At 43.1% G+C, this 16916-nt stretch overlaps 2 protein-coding genes and 3 non-coding genes across 8 annotated transcripts in view; 2 read left to right on the top strand and 3 right to left on the bottom strand.

Annotated features, from left to right (window-relative positions):
* Positions 1–1404: 1404 nt before the first annotated feature.
* Positions 1405–1478, bottom strand: TRNAI-AAU. The gene has a single exon. It is a non-coding gene; the product is annotated as a tRNA-Ile (tRNA).
* A 3662-nt stretch (positions 1479–5140) lies between these two features.
* Positions 5141–5213, top strand: TRNAK-UUU. Its single transcript has one exon. It is a non-coding gene; the product is annotated as a tRNA-Lys (tRNA).
* Positions 5214–5736: 523 nt separating this feature from the next.
* On the bottom strand, positions 5737–5808 carry TRNAM-CAU. Its single transcript has one exon. It is a non-coding gene; the product is annotated as a tRNA-Met (tRNA).
* Positions 5809–11276: 5468 nt separating this feature from the next.
* On the bottom strand, positions 11277–13560 carry ADAT3 (adenosine deaminase tRNA specific 3). Of its 4 annotated transcripts, none has more exons than XM_039364117.1 (3): positions 13336–13560; positions 12961–13167; positions 11277–12459 (listed from the first exon to the last, which is right to left on the bottom strand). In XM_039364117.1, exon 3 carries the CDS (start codon positions 12443–12445, stop codon positions 11405–11407), a length of 1041 nt encoding a protein of 346 aa, XP_039220051.1. In that variant the 5' UTR covers positions 12446–12459; positions 12961–13167; positions 13336–13560; the 3' UTR covers positions 11277–11404. The 4 variants fall into 4 exon arrangements, with proteins under 4 accessions (XP_039220051.1, XP_039220049.1, XP_039220050.1 ...); XM_039364115.1 differs by having other exon boundaries at positions 13062–13167; positions 13336–13503; XM_039364116.1 differs by having other exon boundaries at positions 13062–13164; positions 13336–13503.
* Positions 13561–13598: 38 nt separating this feature from the next.
* LOC120317466 (dnaJ homolog subfamily C member 3-like) overlaps positions 13599–16916 on the top strand; it is a 28507-nt gene continuing 25189 nt past the window's right edge. Inside the window, exons 1-2 of the mRNA XM_039364114.1 lie at positions 13599–13806; positions 15841–15951. Of these exons, the coding sequence (XP_039220048.1) occupies positions 13659–13806; positions 15841–15951 (259 nt within the window). The 5' untranslated portion in view covers positions 13599–13658. The remainder of the gene's footprint in view (positions 13807–15840; positions 15952–16916) is intronic.

Raw genomic sequence — 16916 nt, 5'->3', positions numbered from 1 at the left:
TGTGCCATATCTGTTATCGGACGTTGGCGATCATGTTGGCAATCCTGTTTTTATCAGCAGCCGCATGAGAAAGTGCTGCTGAGTTTTGTCCAAATCAATCCCTTAGATTTTGAAGCCACAATGTTTTTCTTCTGCCTGGACCTTGTTTGCCTTCAATCTTTCCCTGGAGGATTAAATGGAGTATGCCGTATTTTTCTGGGTGTAGCATCACATGTTCGAAATATTCTAATTTTCGTTTTTTTAATTGTTTTGATGATTTTCCTTGGCTTTCCCAGGCAACTTATCACCTCCTCATTTCTGATCTTGTCAACCCAGCTTATATGTAACAGTCGCCTGCAAATCCACATTTCAAATGCTTCTAGTCTCTTCAGGTGGCCTTCTGTCAGAGACCAACTCTCTACTCCATAGAGCAGGATAGGAAAAATATAGCATCTGACAAGCATGATTTTCAGTCTTAGGCTTATGTCGTGACTGCGGAAGACCTTTTTCATTTTGAAGAATGCTGTTCGGGATTTTTCTATCCTTGTCTTTACTTCAAACATGATCCTTTCAACTTTTTCTAGTGGTATTCTTTCTGAATTTATTGGTGGTAAATTAACAGGTTGTTTGCTGTCATGTTATTAATTTATAGTGGCAGTGGGTATTATAAATTAATGACCGGATGGGGGGAATCAATGGGATTGCTGGGATGATTCAACTGATGTTGTGTAATGTTGTCCACTAAAGGAGCATTTATCATACCGGGGGTCGAGATTTCTTGCTTAGACTGAAACTCTCAGCAGTGATCAGTTTAAAAAAAGGCTCTGCTTTCAGCTTCCTACATATTTACCCCTTGAGTTTTAGTACAATGCACAAAAAGGCGACACGTATATGTAAAGTAGTTTGGTGCTTGAATAAAATTTTGTGCGAGAAAGCAGAAAAAAATATTTTTTTTGCTTTTCTAGGGAAAGTCTTTTTCTGAAATTCGAGCTCAAGACTTTCGGACCAAGAAAACCGACACGCTGCCTACTGCTCTAAAACACCAGTTTTCAGTGTGTAGAACTTTTAGTTTAAAAAGCCACCTTTTACAACCAATTTTCAATTGGCTTTTTCCCTTTGTTTTTTTTTCTGATCTACAGAATAATTTCCAACACGAGCATGGTTAAGACACTATAGCTACACGTTTGCATTTTTATTGCATTGCATCACACTATTTATTGCATTGCGTTGCGTTACATTTTTCCTTTGCATTGTATTGCATTGCGTTGCACTATTTCATGACATTTTCAATTAACATGGGAAGAATTGCATAAAATTTCGATTTCCGAAAGGTTTCCCGGGGAAAATAGCGAATCACAAGGCGTTTTTTAAAATACTTTTTCAGCGTCTGAAAATAATAATAATAAAAATAAAAAAAACATTTGTTGGCCCGTACGGGGATCGAACCCGCGACCTTGGCGTTATTAGCACCACGCTCTAACCAACTGAGCTAACCGGCCACCTATGAATGAAGCTGGTTTAGCCTCTTAGTGAATCCAATCGAGTCGAATTATAATCCTAATTAAATTTTCATTCTTGTTGCTGCAGCACATTTTAAAACACCAGCCTGCATAGGAAGCCTTTAGTATTTTTTTTTTCAATTAAATTGTATTTATTGTCAAATTAATGCTCTTTGGTTTATCAGAACACCAAGGGCAACGCAAAGCTATTTTTAAAAATGTAAAATACCAATGAAATAAACCCAGTTAATATTGATCCTTAAAATGAGCAAGAATTTAAAGTAGAAACTAAAAGCTTTGTCTTTTATCTCAGTACTGAAACTCAAAGACATCTTCTATTGCTGCAAGAGAAAATGGTTTTCCACATCAACCAATGGAACAGATTGCCTTCAGAAGTTGTGAGAGCTTCACCACTGAAAACTTTCAAGAAGAGACTGGACTGCCATCTGTCAGAAATAGTGTAGGCCAGGGTCTCCTGCTTGGGTTGGGGGGTTGGACTAGATGACCTACAAGGTCCCTTCCAACGCTTCTAGTCTAGTCTAGTCTAGTCTTCTATTAATACTCAACAGCAGAGCTTTGGGGATGGTGGTGTCTCCCAAAGGACCTGTCTTGATGATCTAAACCAGTGTTTAGATGTCTGGATAAAGATTTGACGTCGTGCGACATATCAGAATTTTTTTTCCCATTGTCGGCAATGGAGTGGGTGCAGTTTCATTGTGATGCGTCCGGCCCACAGGCGGCAATTTGACACCCCTGACCTGGAGAAAGAAAGTTGTTTAGAGGGTTGTCTCCCTCTCAGGTCTGGTGATTTATCAAAAAACTTATCTAAAGTTCTCCACTTTCATCCCCATTAAAAACCAAGGAGAACGGGACAGATTGTTCCTGTTTGTTGTACGTAGGTCTCTTTTAATAGCATCCAATTTTATTTTACAGGTCAAGCTGAACCTTCTCTGAGGTGGTTCTTCTTTGGAAGTCTTCTGCTTTGAATCTCCCCACCTTTTGCTCCTTCTGGCTCATGGATGACTGGTGGCCTTTAGAGCAGTGGTTCTCAACCTTTTTAATGCCGCGACCCCCAACCGGTCGTAAGTCGAGGACTACCCAACTGGTCGTAAGTCAAGGACTTTCCCTGCCCGGGAGCGCCACGCATGCGTGGTGCTGCCCCCTGTGCCGGCCGAGGCCTAGCTGGCAAGCGGCAGAGACGGAGCAGGCCGACCACCGGCTGGGCCACCAGCTGGCCCAGCCCAAGGGAAATAAGGCACCCACCGGAAAAGGGGAAAAAAATGGCAGACAGCCTTGCTTGGCGACTCCCGTGAAATGGTCGATCGACCCCAAATGGGGTCACGACCCATAGGTTGAGAACCGCTGCTTTAGAGAGAATCAGTTTGGCTATTGTTGGCTGCAAGGTCCTTGGGACGAAAGTCTACTATTTACAGATGGAAACTAACCAAAGAGAGAAACAACCTAGAACTAAATTTCCTGACAGTTAAAATGATTAATCAGTGGAACAACCTGCCTCCAGAAGCTGTGAATGCTCCAACACTAGAAGTTTTTAAGAAGAGACTGGATAGCCATTGGTCTGAAATGATATAGAGTTTCCTGCCTGAGCAGGGAGTTGGACTAGATGACCTCCAAGGTCCCTTCCATCATCATCATCATTATTATTATTATTATTATTATATACATGGAAGTTTGAAAAGATGGCATCTAGTGGACTTCTGGAATTATTATGAATAATAGTTGCAGGAATTGGGTATGTCTAGTTTAATGAAAAGAAGGACTAGCGATAACCTGAAGGCATTGTTCCAATACCTAAAGGGTTGCCAGAAAGAAGAGGGAGTCAAGCTATTCTCCAAAGCACCTGAAGGCAGGACAAGAAGCAACAGATGGAAACTAACCAAGGAGAGAAACAACTTAGAACCAAGGAAAAAAATCCTGACAGTTGGAACAATTAACCAGTGGAACAACCTGCCTCCAGAAGCGGTGAATGCTCCAACACTGGAAGTTTTTAAGAAGAGACTGGACAATCATTTGTCTGAAATGGTATAGGGTTTCCTGCCTGAGCAGGGGGTTGGACTAGAAGACCTCCAAGGTCCCTTCCAACTCTATTATTCTATTCTGTTCTAAACTGAAACAAGCTTGGAGAGCAAACCATTACCAAAATATAAAACCCAATCTACAAGTATTTTCTATTATTTTAAACCTATTTATTCTCTTCACTGTATTTTTTTATACCACTCTGATCATAACGATTGCAGGAAGAGTCTAACCAAGTGAAAAGAAAGACTAGGGGAGACAGGATAGCAGTGTTCCAATATTTGAGGGGGCTTCCAAAAAGAAGAGGGGGGGGTCAACTTATTCTCCAAAGCATTGGAAGGCAGGACAAGAAGCAATGGATGGAAACCAATCAAGAAGAGAACCAGTCTAGAAATAAGGAGAAATTTCCTAATAGTGAAAACAATTAACCAGTGGAACAACTTGCCTCCAGAAATTGTAGGTGCGCCATCGCTGGAGGCTTTCAAGAAGAGATTGCACAGTCATTTTTGTCTGAAATGGTATAGGGTCTCCTGCTTGAGCAGAGGGTTAGACTAGAGGATCTCCAAGGTCCCTTCCAACTCTGTTATTCTGACTTGAAGAAGAAACAAATGGAGCAGGCGTTGCTCGGATTAAAATCGATGGCAAAGTTTGGCCATTAAAATAAGGGCCTTTTTTTAAAAAAATGTCAGGTGTTTTTTTTTCATAACACTAAACGTTCAGCATCTATGCATAAATCTCTGTTTTGAGCAGAAATCAACACCCGGGCTTCAGAAACAACTGTGATCTGCACAAGCAGCCTTCCAACTCTTAGCCATCCTGCCAAGGCAAACCTCATTGGCTCCTTATGGTTATTGTTCCTCTCCTTATAGTTATTGTGATCACACCTGGAATACTGCATCCAGTTTTGGTCACCACATTACAAAAAAAAGATGTTGAGACTTTGGAAAAAGTACAAAGAAGAGTAACTAAGATGATCAAAGGCCTGGAGACTAAAACATATGAAGAACAGTTGCAGGAACTGGGTATGGCCAGTCTAGAGAAAAGAAGGATGGGGGTGGACATGATAGCAGTATTCCAGTATTTGAGGGGCTGCCACAAAGAAGAGGGGGGTCAACTTCTTTTCCAAAGCACCAGAAGGCAAGAGAAGAAAGAACGGATGGAAACTAATCAAGGAGTGAAGCAACCTGGAATGAAAGAGAAACTTCCTAACAGCCAGGACAATTAACCAGTGGAACAGCTGGCCTCCAGAAGTTGTGGGCACTTCATCACTGGAGGTTTTTAAGAAGAGACTGGGCAGTCCCTTGTCTGAAATGGTATAGGTAGGGTCTCCTGCTTGAGCAGGGGGCTGGACTAGAAGACCTCTAAGGTCCCTTCCAGCCTTATTTGGATTCACAATTCTTCCTCTGCCTGGTTGTTTTTCCAGCCTTGACTTAGGTGTTTAATGTATTGCTCTTTTCCCCGTTGCACATCTTACCAATCGTTTGGATTCCCGGTCCAAATCGACGGCAGAGAATTGGAAAATTCTATGGAATATTCTCTTCTATCCCTTTAAAAAAAACACAAAGCAGGAAAATACATCGGGAGTTTGAGTTACACTACAGGAGACCAGTAAACCACGTTCGTCAAGAGCCCGGATAGCTCAGTCGGTAGAGCATCAGACTTTTAATCTGAGGGTCCAGGGTTCAAGTCCCTGTTCGGGCGGCAAAATCTTTTTTCCCCTCCCCTTCTCCAATAAATGTCGTGCTTTTATTTTGGTTAGCTTTTCAAGCCTCTACAGCGAAGACTTTGAAATCCCGAACGCATGATGCATTTTATTAAAAGATACCCACCTTTTTTGCAGCCAAGGCTCAAGGAGGCTGCGCCAGACTTCTCCTTTCTCCATTGGCAACCCAGAAGCCTCGCAACTACAGCTCCCATCGTCCTCCACCCCTAGCCCAACTACGTGTCCCTCGTCTCAGAGCCCCGAATCGCACCCACGCAAAGCAAAGGGAGAGGTGATCCTTGTGTTTTTTTTTCCGTTCAATAGCAATAAAACTCGTGTTTGCATCTAATCTAAAGCGTTCATTGCCTGTATTTTCTGCAATCCAGCCAAGGTTTTTTTTGTTGTTTTTTTTCTCCTGACGGGGAATAGGCAAGTTACAAAGTTTTTTAAAAGGGTGTGTATATCCAAAGGTCGCCAGCTTGTAATTCAAGGTTTCGAGAAGAGGAAAAAGAAAACACAATTTAGCAGAGGATGGTTTCGATCCATCGACCTCTGGGTTATGGGCCCAGCACGCTTCCGCTGCGCCACTCTGCTTTCTATGAGAAAAAAAATAATAATAAAGGACTTTCTTATCTACCTTAATGTCAAGTCTCTGCTTCCCAATACGTTTATATTATATTCTGTTTGCTGTATTAACGTTATAAAATGGAAGGAGAGGGGTCTCCAAAGTTGGCAACTTTAAGACTTATGGGCTTCATTTCCCAGAATTCCCCAGCCAGCAGCAGCAGCAGCAGCAGCAATAATAATAATAATAATAATAATAATAATAATAATAAAAGCAAGCAAGGGTAGTACCAATAGTCATAGGCTCCTTGGGTGCAATCCCAAAACAACTGGAGCACCACTTGAACACCATTGGCATTGACAAATTCGCTATTAGTCAATTGCAAAAGGCGGCCTTACTAGGAACTGCTTCCATCCTGCGACGATACCTGTAATACCATCAAACATCCACATCTGCCTATCCCAGGTCCTGGGTAAGGAAAAGATAGGTAGACAAAATGCCAAATCCAGTCTGAACATCTGGCTGACTGTGCGATAATCCATAGTAGTAGTAGTAGTAGTAATAATAATAATAATAATAATAATAATAATAATAATAATAATAGTAAAGTTGGAAGGGACCTTGAAGGTCATCTAGTCCAACCCCCTGCTCAGGCAGGAAGCCCTATACCATTTCGGACAAATGGGAGTTGAAGTCTACAGGTCTTCAAAATTGCCAAGTTTGGAGATCCTGATTGTAAAGACTTTGAGGAGGACAGCCACCTTTGGGAATACTGCATCCAGTTTTGGTCACCATGATGTAAAAAAGATGTTGAGACTTTAGAAAGAGTGCAGAGAAGAGCAACAAAGATGATCAGGGGTCTGGAGGCTAAAACATATAAGGAAAGACTGCTGGAATTGGGTATGTCTAGTTTAATGAAGAGAAGGACGAGGGGGGACATGATAGCAGTGTTCCAATATCTCAGGGGCTGCCCCAAAGAAGAGGGAGTCAAGCTATTCTCCAAAGCGCCTGAGGGCAGGACAAGAAGCAATGGATGGAAACTAATCAAGGAGACAAGGAACGTAGAACTTAAGAAGAAATTTCCTGACAGTGAGAACAATTAACCAGTGGAACAACCTGCCTCCAGAAATTGTGAAGGCTTCAGCACTGGAAGTTTTTAAGAACCACTTGTCTGAAATGATATATAGCAGTGTTTCTCAACCTTGACAATTTTAAGGTATGTGGACTTCAACTCCCAGAATTCCACAGCCAGCAATGCTGGCTGTGGAATTCTGGGAGTTGAAGTCCACATGCCTTAAAATTGTCAAGGTTGAGAAACACTGATATATAGGGTTTCCTGCCTGAGCAGGAAGTTGGACTAGAAGACCTCCAAGGTCCCTTCCAACTCTTGTTATTCTACTCTAATCTAATTATTCCAATCCCTGACAAAGACCCTGAACAAAATTAAAGAGGCAGAGGAGATACCCACTACAGGTAGTCCTCAACTTATGACCACAATTGAGCCTAACATTTCTGTTGCTAAGTGAGACAGTTGCTAACTGAATTTTGCCCCACTTTATGACCTTTCTTGTCACAGTTGTTAAGTGAATCTGTTTCCTCACTGACTTTGCAAAAGGGGATAACCTAACCACGGGGGACACTGCAACCGTCATAAATATGAGCCTGTTGCCAAGTGTCCAGATTTTGATCACGTGACTATGGGGATGCTGTAATGGACGTAAGTGTGAAAAATGGTCATTAGTCCCTTTTTAACTTCGAACAGTCACTAAACAAACGGTTGTAAGTCAAGGACTACTCAAGGAGAGGCATATATAATTCTGATTCACAAATACCAAAACCACATTGTCTCTTGAACACAGCAACTTTTAAGATACTTGGAGCGGCTCCCACATATTAAAATATTTTGATTAAACATTAAGATAAATATGAAATACTTCATTGAAATATTTACTTAATAGTGAGAAGGTCATTCTGCCCTGGTGTCAGCCAATTAGATTTATCTGTTTCCCTCCCTTTTCTTGGATTTCCCTATCATTTCATGGGCTGCCCTAATTGTTTCTTCTTTTATTTTTTAAATAATTGGTTGCAATATTTGCTTTATAATTTTATTTATTTTCTTACAAAGGGTTCGTATATAGCCTTTTAAAATCCAGAAGCTCAGATCATTTTAAGAATACAGAAGAAATATGTGAATATGGATTCAACGTTGGTGTTCACTAATTGCTTGTTGGCATGAAATGTCTCTACAAATACTTTCAGAATTAATCAGTCAAAGGTCACTACAGTATCAGCGGGCACCCCAAAAGGACAGCTAGATGACACAATGTTTGCTTTCCATCCGTCCTCCAATATGTAAGACTCAAGATACATTTTTTCAGAATACAGATACTCCTTGATTTACGACTGCAGTTGAGCCTGGAATTAATCAAGTGACAATGCCTGATTTCACAACCTTTTCTGTGATGGTCATTAAACGAATACAGTGGTTGTAAAGCGAATCCATTGTCGGCAATGGATGACTTTTTGCCAGAAACCAGAAATGAAAACCAGTTTCCAGCAAAACACACTGTACGTCACTGTCACGTGACCACAGGTCACTGCAAACAGCCATAAAATTGGGCCAATTGCCGAGCACCAAAACTGTAATCACATGACATCAGCGGGGGTGGGGCACGACCGTCAGAACTTCAAATCTGAATTGTAAGTGCAGGTATCCCTTCACTTACGACCACCAGAGCCCAAAATTTTCATTGCTAATCAAGACACTTTACTAAGTGAGTTTTGTCCCATTTTACGACCTTTCTTTCCTGCCATAGATATGAAGTGATTCACTGCAGTTGTTAATTCGGTAACATGGTTGTGAAGTGAATCTGGCTTTCCCATTAACTTTGCTTGTAAGGTCACGTGACCTCATGACATTGCGGCCGTCATAAAGATGAGCCAGTCGCTAAGAATCCAAATTTTGATCATGTACTGCAATGGTCAGATGTGTGAAAACTGGTCATAAATCACTTTTTTTACTGCTGTTATAATTTTGAACAGTCACTAAATCAGTGGTTCTCGACCTTTTTAATACCGCGACCCCCAATCGGTCGTAAGTCGAGGACTACTCAACCGGTCCTAAGTCGAGGACTACTCAACTGGTGCAGCACCGTTTGCAGAATGGAACTTTTGGCGGGCTCAGCAGTGCAGAGACAGCCTGGACAATTCCTATTGGCTTTTGAAAGCCAATAGAATTAGACTCTATTCAAGAGAGTCTATTCTATTGGCTTTCAAAAGCCAATAGAATAAAAGGAGTAGCACAGTTAAGGAAAAGGGGGGGAAAAATGGCGACCCCTGTGAAATGGTCGTTCGACCCCAAATAGAGTCCCGACCCACAGGTTGAGAACCACTGCACTAAATGAATGGTTGTAAGTCGAGGATTACCTATAGCCTTGGACAGATTCATTGTATCTTTGGTCGCTAACTGAACAGTCATTAAATTGAGGAATACCTATACAGTAGTCTGATATATATCCAGTCACAGCAGCTTGGCTGATACGAGTGCATAGATCCACTTTTTATGATTTTTTTTCAACAAACAGGATGCTGTTCAGGCACATACAGGCCGTCCCCCCCCTTCATAAAGTTATGAGTATCATCAGGACAGATGTTAAACAGTATTTCATTCTATTTTTACGCAAAAGTAGAAGCAAAATAATTAGCTCTACAACTCCTGCTATACTGCATCGTTGGGGAGATTGCCCTGAGAAAAGTGGAAAACATCAGCTCTGTCGGTTATACAATCCCAACAGAGTCATCCCATGTCATTGTCATTGTCGAATTAAAAGCAAGCAGGCACCTGTGTAGGGCAGCAGTAACATACAGGTAGGTCTTGAGTGGTGTGGTTAATGAATCTCACAAATGCTTGAATTTGTCCCATTCAAAGTGATATTTTTAGGGAAAATAGGGTAATTGGTTCCAGCTCTCCAGAAATAGGGCAATGAAAAAAAAATTAATGTAATTTTTCTATATGTGTACTAATGAAAAATTAACAGTCAAGAGTAAAAAAAACTTCACTTACGATTTAAATTTAGGGTTAGCAAAGTCACAATTTGTTGCACATGGAAAACAAAATAAAAACCATAACCATTCTACCGTACATTCAGGGCATTCCGACATCTAGCCCTACTTCAGCATTGCTCTGACCATGTTTATTTATTTATTTGCATCCCACCTTTATAATTTTTACAAATAACTCAAGCCTGCGAACAAATCCTTCCTCCTCCTGTTTTCCCCAGAGCAACAATTCTATGAGGTAGGTTGGACTGAGAGGGACTGGCACAAGACGGGACTAGGACTCACAGCCTCCCAGTTCATAACTTGGTGCCTTATCCACTATAACAAACTGGCTTTTGCTTATGTCCACCCTACATTATGGTGGCCTATATTTTGGCTCTCTCACCTGCTGATCTCAAGGTCCGACGTTTTACAGGTAGTCCTCAATCCCAATTGAGTCCAATATTTCGTTTGCTAAGTGAAGTAGTTTGTTTATAAGTGAGTTTTATCCCATTTTATGACCTTGCTTGCCCCAGTTGTTAAGTGAATCACTGCAGTTGTTAGTAACATGGTTAAGCGAATCTGGCTTTCCCATTGACTTTGCTTGTCTGAAGGTCGCAAAAGGGGATCACATGACCCCAAGACACTGAAACCGTCATAAATATGAACCTGTTGGCAAGCATCCGAATTTTGATCACGGGACCATGGGGGATGCTAAAATGGTCATAAGTCACTTTTTCAGTGCCGTTGTAACTTTGAACCATCACTAAACAAATGGTTGTAAGTCAAAGATTTCCTGTAATCACCAGAAACACAAAGCCATCCTTCCGAGATCGTTTTTCAAAAACATACAATACACCAACACCAGAAGCATCAAAAGTAAGAAGCTTCCCACTAAACCAGGGGTAGGCAACCTTGGCTCCTTTATGACTCGTGGACTTCAACTCCCAGAATTCCTGAGCCAGCCAAGCTGAGGGGAAAGGGAGAGGTTTCCAAGCTGAGCCATGCTGGCTCAGGAATTCTGGGGAGTTGAAGTCCACCAGTCATAAAAGAGCCAAGGTTGCCTACCCCTGCACTAGACAGAGCTGAAGAAGCTTCTTGGATGAGAAGCGAAACGTCTTCAAAGAGAAACAAGAAAATCCAGTTGCCTTGTGAAAAAGTATCTTTGGGGAGAACCATGACCTGGATGACTTAGAAGCTCCATAGACATTCCCACTAGAACAGTGGTTCTCAACCTGTGGGTCGGGACCCCATTTGGGGTCGAACGACCATTTCACGGGGTCGCCAAACAACGCAGTCCGCCATTTCCCCCCCCCCTTTTCCTTAGCTGTGCTACTCCCTTTTATTCTATTGGCTTTTGAAAGCCAATAGAATAGACTCTCTTGAATAGAGTCTAATTCTATTGGCTTTCAAAAGCCAATAGATATTGTCCAGGCTGTCTCTGCCCTGCTGAGCCCGCCAAAAGTCCCATTCTGCAAACGGTGCTGCACCAGTTGAGTAGTCCTCGACTTACGACCGGTTGAGTAGTCCTCGAATGGGGGTCGCGGCATTAAAAAGGTTGAGAACCACTGCACTAGAAATTCTCTCTCACGCCAATTCCTTGTGATCGTAAAGCCGCGACAAGCGTTTACACTGATCTTCCAGAATGCCTCGGAAGACTTCATAGCGGTGATTGAGGTCCTTCCGGTTGTGGATGTGGTGTGTTGTGCCCAGGGCCCCCTGAGGGGATGGCGCTCCATAGAAGACCCGCTGGATGCGGGAGTGCACTAGCGCCATGGCACACATCAGGCACGGTTCCCGAGTTAAGTATATGTCGTACCCGGTGCAAATGTACGGAAGGCCATCCTCAAGAGAAAGAGGCGATTGGGCAGTGTTGTCCGCACGAAGAAAAGTGCAAGCAGGATAATCTTTGAAGCCGTAAGCTCCCCCTCCGTGGCTGTGAGCCACCAAGTCAATGCAGACCATGGCAGCATGGAGAAGTGGGTTGGAGCCCTCTCTACAGTCGTGACCAACAGCCAGAACTCGGCCAGTGGCCGGGTCCACCACGGCAGCTCCTACGGGCTCCATACCCTGCCTCGCTCCCTGCTGAGCTGCTTGGATGGCCAATTCCATGTAACTCTGCATGCGATTCCTTTCCAGGGGGGAGAAAAGGCAGCCCTTCAAAGCTTGGCTGATCCGCTTGTTTTCGTGGAAGGAGACTGGCCAGTGCGACACAGCTTCCTCATACTGGGGACGAGTCAAAGGCGCACAGGCCGGCACGTGAACCAAGAAAGGTTTCCCCAAACCACAGAAGTCTACTTGGCCACTGGGAAAGAGTTCAGCGAGAGACCGCAAGCCGGCCTGCTCTCCGTTGAGGCCTGCAAGGCATAAGATCATCTCCAGCGGGTGGGAGCTGCCTGCAGAGAGACAGGCCCGGATACGTTTCAAATGAGGATAGTCACTCAACGGATAGACAGCAGAGATCTCTTTGGCCAGGCGACAGGTCTCTTTCTTATCCAGGACAGGGGCAGCATAGACCGGCATGAGCCTAATGCCCTGTGATTCCTGCTCTGAAAGAACAGGCTGCACTTCCCAAGAGGAGGCACCGTTGGGCTCCACTGTCTTCCGTCGCTTGGAATCCGGCTCCATCCTTATTACATTCTCTGGGAACAAAAGAGATGATCCGAGATTAAATGCAGAATGATTGTTAAAGCATTAGTTATACTGTTCACCTTCCTTCCCATCGTTTCCTCCTTTCCCAAAATGTTAAAAGAACATTCTAAACATTATGCCACTTTTAAAGAAATAAGGCAAGCCTCGACCACAGCTCACAACTTCAGATTTGGTTCCAGGATGTGTGGATTGATATAAATGCAGCTACCATTTTAAATTTTTAAAATTATTTATTATTTGTTAAATGTATTTGCCGTCTAGCTCACCACGAGGCTGAATTTACATTTTTAAATTTTAAACCACCGTGATTTTTTCCCCCCAAGATCGGGAGGCAGCTTCCCACTCATTCCAAAAGGTTTCACAACTTGAAAAGCACAGAACCCTCATTCCAGTAGTGACACAATAGTCTTCCAACCCTTGGCTCATTTAACTCCAAGAACAAGGTTTTTAATTTATATTGTTAAAAAAGGGGGGAAACAGGAAATGCCAACCTTAAAAGAGCTGCCCGTCTTATTATTAGTATTTTTTTTTTTAACACTGCACAAGGTTAAGAATGATCTATCTTGGCTCCTGCTCAGTTTTGATTACATGCCTGGCTTTCAATGGAAGAGTCTTGAGAAGAGGACGGGAGAGGCGCTCTGCACAGGCTCAGGAACTACATTCTTCGTCAAGTGCTTTTCCTCGTTCCTCTGCTTCTGCTGGAAATAATTGGGCATCTTTAAAATATTATTTCTGGCTGTTAGTTAAAATAATGCATATGGTAATTTCCCTTCTTCCAGTTTGCAAAATCCCTTGCAAGTATCTCCCCACCGATCACATCCAGGAATCCCACTTTTTTATTGCACCACGTGATTGAAAAATCTCACCTCGTTTCGAATTCTGCAAATTTTCCCCCGCGAAGAAGCACCGTCTTCCGATTCTCAGCCGCGCCTGCTCTAGCTCTGATTGGCCAGTGAAGTTCTAGGGCTCTCCAAGAAGAGTGCGGTGATTGGCTAAGCAGGCTCCGCTGTTCCATTCCCATCCCCCCCTCTTCTCTTGGACGGCGGTTGGTTGCGACGAGAGCGAATGGTCATCCTAGAACGGCCATATCTTCACGCTCGAACGATAGAGAGACGAGCAGCGGGCCGGAAAGAACTGTCAGCGACCTGAAAACGGATGCGGAACTAAGAGCGGGTTCCGGAGCTGGGACATGGAGTCCGGGCAGCAGCCGGTGTGGCGCAGCCTGGGGCTGCTTGGGCGAAGCGCGGAGGGTCCTGGGCTCGGTCCGGGCAACTGTGAGAAGAGGCTGCTGTGGGCCGCTTCGTTGCTGTGCGTCTTGTTGGATCTACAGTTGCCAGGTAACCATAGCAACCGGAGCCCACCTCCATTTCCTTTTTGACCGTAGCAACCAAGCTTCCACTTGCCCCGCCCCTTGTTGCCACAGTCGTTTCCTGTCAATCTTTTTGCTCCAAATACCCCTTTATCTTGCTTGGCAAGCTCCGCCCAGTCATTCATCGAGAGGACCTCCCCCTCTGGGCCACGTGATTAGCTGGCTCCGCCTCTTCTTCCCCAATCCTCCTCTCTTGGTATCTTCCCTTTAAACCTTAGCATGTTCCTAGTCCTTAGTGATCTCCTCTCTGTCCCATGGGACTGACTTCTGTGAACCCATTTGCTCTATATAACGATTATCCTTAAACAGATAGTCCTTATCTTACAACAGTTTATTTAGTGACCATTCAAAGTTAACAATGGCACTAAACAAAGTGATTTATGACTATTTTTCACACTTGTGACCATTGCAGCATCCCCATAATCAGGTGAGCAGAATTCAGGACGGTTGGCAAATGACTCATATTTATGACAGTTGTAGTATCCCGGGGTCATGTGATCACCTTTTGTAACCTTGAGACAAGTAAAGTCAATGGGGAAGCCAGATTCACTTAAAAACCGTCTTACTAATTTAACAACTCCAGTGATTCACTTAAAAACTATGGCGAGAAAGGTCATAAAATGGGGCAGAACTCACTTAATGAATGTCTTGCTTAGCAAAAGAAATATGGTCTTAAATTGAGGACTACCTGTGGTCATATTTAAAAACCCACAATAGGAGAGAAATAAATGTTCACTAAACTGGGCTGTACAGAGTTGCAGCTTAGACCCATCAAAACCTGGGCTATAAGCGGAGAATATCCTTGGTAGGGAGATATCAAAAGCAGTAAAGTTTTTATAACTATACAGCTAATTTATATAGTTAAATTAAATAGAATGGTTCAAATGAGAAACTTTAGAAACTTGATCTAAATTTTCAGTGGACCTCTAAACAAAAAGTCTATGGAGATTCTCCGTCATCCAAATCATAGTTGGATGCTTTTTCAAGAGCAATTGGACTTTTTTGTTTTTCTTTGAAGATGTTTCGTTTCTCATCCAAAAAGCTTCTTCAGCTCTGACTGGATGGTGGGGAATGGAAAGAGCTCGTCATTTGCATTCTTCTTCTAAACAGAAAGGCAGAAGGGGTCTAGAGCAAATGCAGGAGAACCTCTACGGAACAAATAGCATGAAATATTACAATAGATTACACATTACAATAGATAGTTTTCAGATTTGAGCACATTTGAGTATTATTTCCTAACTGCAGTCTTTCAAATCTTGCTCAGCACTGACTAGTCAAAGGGAAGGGGTTCTTGTGGTTCTCATGAAAGAGCAGCAATCTACAAACCCCCAAAGAAAGTGCTTTTTCACCCTTTTACTAGCATCCATCCGATATCCATATGGCCCCGACCTCATTAAGCCAGTCTCTTTCCACAGATTACCGAGACAGGACAGTGTACAAACTCAACACAATAATGCTATATATATGTTAAGCCTACTTTTGTCCCTACTATAGCTGGTTTTATTCTTGTATTTTCATAATTGGTTTCTACTAAGGATGAAGCAGCCAGAGTGACTTTCAAGAGAAAGGGATTCCTCAAAAAGGGAGGGAGGGAGGGAGGGAGGGAGGGAGGGAGGAAGGAAGGAAGGAAGGAAGGAAGGAAGGAAAGAAGGAAGGAAGGAAGGAAGGAAGGAAGGAAGGAAGGAAATTAGCGAGGTGACATCTTTGGTGTTTGCAAAATAATTTTTTGTATCACCAGCTTTCTAAGAATATATCAAGGATCTAGGTCAGTGTTTCTGAGCCATTTTAAGGTGTGTGGACTTCAACTCCCAGAATTCCCCATGCAGCACATGAGGCCTTCAGCTCCTAGAATTCCCCAGGCAGCATGTGAGGCCTTCAGCTCCCAGAATTCCCCAGGCAGCATGCTGTTGGCAAAGATGTTGAAGTCCAGACATCTTAAAATTACCATCATTGAGAAATGCTTCCTAGCTCTTGATTTCCTGAATGACTTCCTGTCTTCCAGGTTTGTTGGCTGCTGGACAAGCTGAGATTGACAATCATCTAGAAATGGGTCGGAAGCTACTGGCTGCTGGGCAGCTGGCTGAAGCCCTCTCACACTATCATTCAGCAGTGGGTGAGTACCAGCTTTGGAATACCAGTTTAAGACGCCAGCTGCCTATTGAAAAAGAGCAGCATTGGCCGATTCAGTTACATTAACACTGGGGCACTGTCCAATTTCTCTGGGGTAGAAGCTGTGAAAAGGAACTGACAGATTTCTTAGTAGGAGTTATTTAAAGATACAGGAATCAGCCCAGGCAGTTTGAAAAAAGGAGATCTAGATGAACTGAACTGGAACATGTCTATCCTGTTCTTCAGCAAAGAAGGATGATCTCTTATTGACCGTTAATAACAACGAAACAGGCAGATCTGCTACGTAATAGGATCAGTGTGTTTTTACAGTGTTGTAGTCAGGCTTAATAGGAAAAAAAGTAAAAAGCTAAAAAGTTGGCCTGGCTGCCAGGACCTGGATCTATTTATTTTTTAAAAAATATTATTTTAACTTCAAGCACTTTTAAAATCTTCTGATGTGAAATACAAACTGTCCGAAAGGGAAATTGTTTTTTTTAAAAACAGGCCATGTCTCTGGCAGACAAAAAAAACTGCATAGTGCTTCCTTCGAAGCAAATTGTTTTCCCCTTCCATAAATTTGATGAACTATTATTAGATAAATAGCAAGATTCCTTTCCTTCAGTAGCTGCTCTCAGTCTTTTTATTCAAATGTTTAATCTGCCCTTCTTTATCACAGGGTGCAATTTCCTTCTCCACCTTCTTTTTTTAACTTCACAATAATGCAGTAGAGCAGGGGTGTCGAACTCAATTTCATTGAGGGCTGCATCAGCATTGCAGTTGCTCTTGGGGAGCTGGATGGGTGTGGCCAGGGTGGGTGCGGCCTACTGGGTGGGCGTGGATGGAGTGGGTGTGGCCTACTGGGTGGGCATGGCCAGCTCTACATCGTTCGCGTCAAGGGTGCCTGTGGGGGCCTGGGCAGGAGTGGGGCAGATCTGAGGGTCTCTGGCAGAAGGGGATGGGACCGGGGCA

Source organism: Crotalus tigris, unplaced genomic scaffold (assembly GCF_016545835.1).
Source record: "Crotalus tigris isolate CLP2741 ecotype Arizona unplaced genomic scaffold, ASM1654583v1 scf7180000019652.295055, whole genome shotgun sequence".
NCBI lineage: Eukaryota > Metazoa > Chordata > Lepidosauria > Squamata > Viperidae > Crotalus > Crotalus tigris.
This window is presented reverse-complemented; position numbering and strand designations above follow the sequence as displayed.